This window comes from Nicotiana tomentosiformis, chromosome 3 (genome assembly GCF_000390325.3).
Source record: "Nicotiana tomentosiformis chromosome 3, ASM39032v3, whole genome shotgun sequence".
In the NCBI taxonomy this organism is placed as follows: domain Eukaryota; kingdom Viridiplantae; phylum Streptophyta; class Magnoliopsida; order Solanales; family Solanaceae; genus Nicotiana; species Nicotiana tomentosiformis.
Window position 1 is genome coordinate 55,086,352 of NC_090814.1, and position 7,939 is coordinate 55,094,290.

General features: G+C 44.3%; 1 protein-coding gene across 1 annotated transcript; it reads left to right on the forward strand.

The window, feature by feature from the left end:
* Nucleotides 1–5,267: 5,267 nt before the first annotated feature.
* Nucleotides 5,268–7,241, forward strand: LOC138907837 (uncharacterized). The gene is made up of 2 exons (XM_070198456.1): nucleotides 5,268–5,753; nucleotides 7,179–7,241. The coding sequence occupies exons 1-2, from the start codon at nucleotides 5,268–5,270 to the stop codon at nucleotides 7,239–7,241; spliced, it is 549 nt and encodes a 182-aa protein (XP_070054557.1).
* The last annotated feature ends 698 nt before the right edge of the window (nucleotides 7,242–7,939 follow it).

Below are 7,939 nucleotides of genomic sequence, written 5' to 3' on the forward strand. Positions count from 1 at the left end.
ACTTCCTCTCTTAGTTGCCTGCAATCTTCCGTTCTGTGGCCATGGGTGCCATGATATTCACACATTTGACTGGGATTCCTTTGGGTAGGATCGGTCTGCATGGGTCGAGGCCATCTAGTGTTTTTGATGCGTTCGATAGCAGACACAATGGTGGATGCATCAATGCTGAAGTTATATTCCGATAACCGAGGTGCTTCTATAGGATCGGCATATTTATCGAAGCCGCTCTTACTCATAAGTCCCCGAGAATTTTTCCCTCAATCAATCCTTTGATTGTTCCGAGCAGTATTGTGTGTTGAACCGTTATTCATCCGATCTGCGACGTACGGTTGATATCGGTCTCTGTTTGACCTTTGTTCTATGTCGATCTCCCGTTGGTTTTTAGTAGTTGTCCTGTTCTGATGCATGGATTCAGACGGAGCTCCTAACTGGTCATCTTCGACCCTAATTTTCGAGTGATATCGATTGTGTATATCTACCCAAGTTATTGCTGGATACTCGACCAAATTTTGCTTCAGCCGACGCGATGCTATCGAACTTTGCTCGTTCAACCCTTGGGTGAAAGATTGGACGGCCCAATCGTCTGTGACCGGTGGCAATTCCATGCGTTCCATTTGAAATTGGGATACGAATTCCCTCAGCATTTCATTACCCCTTTGCTTTACTTTGAAGAGGTATGATTTCCTTGTTGCAACCTTTATGGCACCAGCATGTGCCTTTACTAGGTACTATTGTGGTGTACTCATATTACACTTTTGCACATTTTTGTGCAGATTCAAGTACATCTGCCCGTGCCAGACGCTAGTGATCATTCAACTATTTTCGGAGACTTCAAAGTATACCTACTCGACGTTCGCAGGCCTCAGAGTCACCTTCTATTACCTTCTCATTACTGTTTTTCCTTTTATCAGATAGTGTTGTATTAGAGATTTTAGAGCATCATATAGATATTATGACTCAGTTCCACCAGTTTTTGAGATTATGTTGTCGATGTGCCATTTTGGAGTTATTATGAGCTTAATGGTTTATTTTATTATCTCAGTTTTGTTAGTTCCGTTAAGCTATAAGTGAATATTAGGCTTACCTAGTCTAACAGACTAGGTGCCATAACGATATCCTAAGGTGAGCAATTGGGGTCGTGTCAAGTTGGTATTAGAGCTCTAGGTTCATAGGTGTTACAAGTCATAAGCAAGTTTAGTAGAGTCTTGCGGATCAGTACGGCGACATCTGTACTTATCTTCGAGAAGCTATGGAACTGTCAGGAAATTTCACTCCTTTGATTCCTTATCATGCAAATTGGTTGACTTCGAAATCTGAATCTTTATCTTTATATTCTCTCACAGATGGTGAAGACATGCACTGCAAGATCCGATGATCAGACATCTGCGCCCTCTGCTAGAGCCGCGCGAGGTCGGGGCTGGGGTAGAGGCCGGGGAGAGGCACATGCTGTAGCCAGAACACCTGTCCGAGCAACGTCTGGGGATCAGTAGCTTTGGTTGGGAGACAGGTACCCGAGATGCCTGTTGTTGCCCTTGGACTTCAGGAGACCCTAGAACAATGTTTGAGCTTGTTCGGCACCCTAGCTCATGTGGGATTGATTCCCTAGGGGAGGAGCTCAGACTCCAATGGTTCATACTCCAGAGCAGCGGGTCCACATTGATCAGGTTCTGAGTGTCATGCCAGCACAACCAATTATTCTGGTTCAGCCTGAGGTCAGGCCAACGACATTTGAGGATGAGGAGAGGAGACTTGAGAGATTCAAGAAGTGTGATCATCCTACTTTTGATGGCGCAACTATCGAGGATGTACATGGTTTCCTAGAAAAGTACCACCGTATTCTCCACACCATGGGTATTGTGGAGGTGAGAAGAGTTACTTTTACTACATTTTAGCTGTCAGGATCAGCGTATCAGTGGTGGTAGGCTTATGAGGAGGGTAGGCCTACTGATGCAGCCCCACTCACTTGGGCTCCGTTTTCAGAGATGTTTTTAAGAGAGTTTGTTCCCCAGACCCTTCGTAATGCTTGGTGCATAAAGTTTGAGCAGTTGTGTCAGGGAACTACGACAGTGTCAGAGTATGCTATCAGATTCAGTGAGTTATCCCGACATGCACATACCTTGGTTTCTATAGTCAGAGAGCAAGTCCGCAGATTCATCGAGGGGTTCAACTGTGGTATTAGATTTAGTATGGCTCGAGAGTTGGAGACGGATACTCCATACCAACAGGTGGTAGAGATTGCACGGAGGTTGGAAGGTATGCGAGGTCGTGAGAGAGAGGACAAATAGGCCAAGAGGCCTCGATATTCGGGAGGATATACTGGTGCATGCGCTCTTGTTGCAGCCCGTCATGGTAGAGGCTATGTGAGCCGCCCAGTTCATTCAGCACGTCTAGCTACTAGCGGTGCTCCTGCTATTCCGAGTTCTGAGGTTACCCATTTTGCTTAGCCACTGTCTAGTGCACCTCCTGCACGGGGTGCCTTCAGCGGTCAGTCTAGCTGACCGGGCCAAGGTCAATTTTAGCAGCCACGCCCACCTAGAGCTTGTTTTGAGTGTGGTGATACCAGACATATGGTGAGTGTAATACCCCAAAAAAATTTCAAAGTACTTAAGTGTAAGGCATGGTAAAATTTGCAAAGAAAATAATGTTTCATGGTGCCGGACTAGGCTTACGTGTTTGAGGCCGCGGTTCGGACTTTTTGGGTTGAACAATGCACAGGTAAGTAAAGGAAAATTTTTGCCTGAAAAGTGCGTTTATGCGGTCCATTATGCGATCGCATAATCACTCTGCGGGCCGCATAATGGCCGCAGAAATGAGCAGGAGGGGGCTATTTTAGAAGCAGCTATGCGGTCGACTATGCGACCGCATAGTGACCGCATACACATGCAGTTCTTTTGGCTATTTTGTAACCAATTATGCGACCGATATGCGGTCGCATATGCGACCGCAGAACCTGTTCCGGAGCTCAATTTTTGGGTTTTTAAAACCCGACCTATTTCATTAAATACACTCTTTGGGTCATTTTTGAGCTATTATCTGACATTTTAGAGTGAGAGAGGGTGCCCTAGAGTGAGAAGGTGTTCTCCAATTATTGATTCTTCAATTCTTTCCCAAGTTTTGGAAGATTGAGAAGGGAAACTCACTAGGTCTTCAACCTAGAGGTAAGATTCTACACCCTAACCCTCAATTTTGAATTTTGTGTAGAAATGGATAATAAGCAAGATAATATCTAGGCAAGAGGGTTGGTTATTTTACATGCATGTGTTATCAAAGGGTGCAGAAAGATTGTTGAGCTAAAAATGGTAAAGGTTGGGTTGTGGGATGATGGAATCCTCCATAAAAGGACCTTGAAACCTTAATGCACATCTAGTGTTTGATAAAATGCTCAAATAAGCTAGACCATGATCATCTTCCTAATTTTGGTTCAATTTGTTATATTTCTAAAATAGATTGAAGTTGCTAAGAATTTCGGAACATTTAGAGTCTAAGGAAGCTCAAGTGAGGTATGTTGGCAAAACTCTTCTTTCAGAATTGGAATTCCCATTATCCTTGTAAGTTCCGAGATGTTGATTATAAATCGAGTATTCCGATAAGTTCTGTGATGAAGATATATGTTCAATCCGTGTTTCAAATGCTCTTATCATATTGCATTATAAATTGAGGATGTGTCCCAAATTATGGATTATGTATCCACGTGTTATAATTTCTAGTCGTGATTTATGTGAAAGTTATTATGCCAAGTTGTGTAGAGATTGTGATTGTGATACACCTCTACCCGCATACATTGGGGTGAGGCGGCATGACCGCTTTGTGTAGGAATTATGGTATTGTGGGACTGCACCTCTACCCGCTTACATTGGGGTGAGGCGGTACGACCGCTTTGTGTATAGTTTTGGTATTGTTGTGGCACCACCACCCACATACATTGGGGTGAGGCGCCATAGCCACTTTATGTAGGTTCTTGGTATTGTGGTTATACATCCACCCGCATACATTGGGGTGAGGCGGCAGGGCTGCTTGATTAGGGTTGTGGCATTGTACGTACACCTCCACCTGCATATATCGGGTGAGGCGGCGGGGCCGCTTTGTGTGAAGATGATTACAGAGGATCTCATCTTGAATCCTATAAATGTTATTGATAGCTTTTAATAAGCTTGATATGGTTTAAACGGTTATCTATATTATTCTATTGCCGCACTGGTTCATCATATTCATCTTGTATTTTTGAATTCTTAAATTAGTGTTTAGTTTTCATACTAGTACTATTCGACGGTATTAGCGTCCCCTTTGCCGGGGGCACTGCATATTTAAATGGATGCAAGTGGTTCCACAACAGGAGATATTGAACAGTGATAGCAGTACACCTTCTTCCCAGCTGACTTGGTGAGTCCCACTTCATCCCGGGGTCATGTATCTTTTGTTCTTTGTGTATTCTGTTTGAGGTATAGCCGGGGCCTTGTTGCCGGCATTATCATTGTACTCATCTTTATCTATAGAGGCTCCGTAGACATAGTGTAGGTTGTGTATTGGTGATGGAAAAGACAAACTATATTATGTTGTGGTTGTATTACTTGTCCATTTGAGACTTTAAAAATGGTGAAACCTATGGTAAGAAATTGGTAATTATAGACATGACCACTTTATTATTTAATTAAGGAAAACATATATTATTTTTGTTCATGAATGAGTTTGGGTAGAAGAAATCTAACAGGCTTGCTTGGTCGGGTTCACTCGGTTGAGCGCCGGTCGCGCTCCTCGATTTTGGGGCGTGACAAACTTGGTATCAGAGCCTAAGGTTTTAAAGTGTCCTAGGATGTCTCAGAGCCATGTCTAGTAGAGTCCTTATTATCAGTGTGTTGTTGACCACATCTATAATTAGGATGCTACTTGGGCATTTAGGAATAATACCCTTCTTTCATGTTCTTGATCGTGCGATAAAGATGGTTGTAAGATTGTTCCTCCTTTAACTCCTGCGTCGCTCTAATTTTCAGTACATGGCACCTAAGAAGAAGGCAAGAACTGGCCAAAGAGCCAATGTCACCCTAGGAGTGACAGTTGACCCTAGAATTGATGATGCAGGTGAGCACCCGAGGAGTGAGGATATTCCTCCAGTTACCACACTGCCTGACTCTACTACAACTGATCAGACCGCACCTGTCCCTACACCTACTGAGGGTGCAACGGTCCCTCCAACTGATATTCCAGTTCCACCTCCAGCTCCAGCTTCCGATTCTTGTGTGTCTGATATTGATATTAGGGGAGCCATAAAAATGTTGACACAGATAGTGTCTTCTCAGGCCCAGAGATCGAGTATTGGGCCTATTTCTTCCAGCCATCCTGGGAAATTTCCTAGTTCCAGGATGAACAAGTTTCTTCAGTTAGATCCTCCAGTGTTTACGGGTGCTGATCCCGAGGAGGACCCCCAACACTTCATTGATGAGATGCACAAAACTCTCCGGGTTATGTATGCTACAGAGACAGAGGGAGTAGAATTGGCCTCCTATCGCCTGAAAGGGGTGGCCTACTCTTGGTTTGAGTTATGGGAGGAATCCCGTGAGGAGGGAAGCCCTCCGGCAAGGTGGGGTGAGTTCACAGATGCCTCTATGGATCATTTCTTGCCTACCGAAACTAAGGCAGCTTGTGCTGCTGAGTTTGAAAGTCTAAAGCAGGATAGTATGAATGTGTGGGAGTACCATATAGAGTTTGCGCACCTGTCCAAGTATGCTATTCACATGTTGCCCACTATGGAGGCTAGAGTGCGTCAGTTTGTACAAGGCCTTAGCCCCTTGGTTATCAATAAGGCCTCTACAACTGCCTTGAATTCCGATATGAACTATGATAAGATGGTGGCATTTTCTCAAGCTAGAGAGACCCGCAAATTAAAGAATAGAATGGAGCATTAGAGTAGCAGCAAGGCCCGATCCACGGACAACTTTGGTAGTTCTTCCGGTGGTGGCGGTGGTAGGTCGGCATTCAGGGGAGCGTCATCAGGACCATCCCAATCATTCACCCAGTCTTCGATAGGTGCACAGTCATCTAGACCCAGTCAGGGCAACAGGGGACCCCACCAGTAGGGTCGGCCCGACAGAAGGTTTCAGCAGCGGAGGCTTCCATGCCCTAAGTGTGGGAGGATGCACTTTGGGTCCTTCTTCATGGACCTACCAATATGCTATGGGTATGGTGTGATGGGTCACATTCATAGAGATTGTCGCTCATCCCACCGAAATATGGGCATAGGTGCGGCACAACCAGCTAATTCTGCAGCTACTTTATCCACAACACCTCCAGCTCGAGGCACCCCAGCACCCGTAGGGCGTGGTGTAGCTAGGGGTGGTGCACAGAATTTGGGAGGACCGAGCAGATTTTATGCTATGCGGAGACGTCAGGAATCAGAGGCTTCTCCAGATGTTGTCACAGGTATATTAACTGTCCAATCTCATGATGTATATGCTCTTATTGATCCCGGTTCCACTTTGTCATATGTCACTCCTTATGTTGCTATGGAATTTGGGATAGAACCAGAACAACTTCATGAGCCGTTCTCTATATCTACTCCGGTTGGTGAGTCTATTTTGGCTGCGCGGGTTTATAGGGATTATGTTGTCATGTTGCGTGGTCGGGGCACCGTGGCCGATCTTATTGAATTGAGAATGGTCAATTTTGATGTGATAACGGGGATGGATTGGCTTTATTCATGTTTCGCCAAGCTTGATTGTCGAACCAGAACTGGTAGGTTCGAATTTCCAAATGATCTAGTTATTGAGTGGAAGGGTTATGATGTTGTGGCAAAGGGTAGGTTTATTTCCTACCTTAAGGTCACAAAGATGATTAACAAGGGATGTATTTACCATTTGGTCCGGGTTACGGACACCGATGCTGAGGCACCTACACTTGAGTCCGGGCCTGTTGTGAATGAATTTTCGGGAGTATTTCCGGATGAACTCCATGGGATCCCACCAGACATGGAGATTGATTTTGGGATTGATGTGATGCCAGACACGCATCCTATATCTATTCCACCCTACAGAATGGCACCGGCAGAATTGAAACAGCTAAAGGAGCAATTGAGAGATTTGTTAGAAAAGGGTTTTATCCGGCCAAGTATGTCGCCTTGGGGAGCACCGGTCCTTTTTGTAAGAAAGAAATATGGGTCACTGAGAATATGTATTGACTATCGACAGCTTAATAAGCTCACAATCAAGAATAAGTACCCACTGCCAAGGATAGATGACTTGTTTGATTAATTGCAAGGTGCCAGGTACTTCTCCAAAATTGATTTAAGATCCGGGTATCACCAATTGAAGATCAGGGAGCAGGATATTCCGAAAATAGCTTTTAGGACCCGGTATGGGCATTTTGAATTTATGGTGATGTCTTTTGGGCTAACAAATGCCCCAGCAGCCTTCATGGATCTTATTAATTGAGTTTTTAAGCCATTCTTATACTCTTTTGAGATAATGTTTATTGACGATATTCTTGTATATTCACGAAGTCGAGAAGACCATGCCGATCATCACAGGGTAGTTCTACAAACCCTGCATCAGCACCAGTTATATGCAAAGTTTTTAAAGTGTGAATTTTGGCTTGAATCAGTCATATTCTTGGGTCATGTAGTTTCTAGTGAGGGAATTAAGGTTGATCCTCAGAAAATTTCAGCTGTGAAGAATTGGCCGAGGCCTACAACTCTAACAGAGATTCGTAGTTTCTTAGGCTTAGATGGGTATTACAGAAAGTTTGTGGAGGGGTTTTCTACTCTTGCCTCTCCATTGACTAAATTGACACAGAAGGTAATTAAGTTCCAATGGTCAGATGCTTGTGAAAGGAGTTTCCAGGAATTGAAAGCAAGATTGATTACGGCGCCGGTGTTGACTCTACCAGAGGGTATAGATGAATTTGTGGTATATTGTGATGCTTCAAGAATCGGGCTTGGGTGTGTATTAAT

What these genes read in the sequence shown, in the direction of transcription:
- LOC138907837 (XM_070198456.1), top strand. Translation starts at nt 5,268, where the DNA reads ATGTTGACACAGATAGTGTCTTCTCAGGCCCAGAGATCGAGTATTGGG. An exon ending in TGCCCACTATGGAGGCTAGA is followed by an intron (nt 5,754 to 7,178) that starts GTGCGTCAGTTT and finishes GACTATCGACAG; the next exon opens with CTTAATAAGCTCACAATCAA.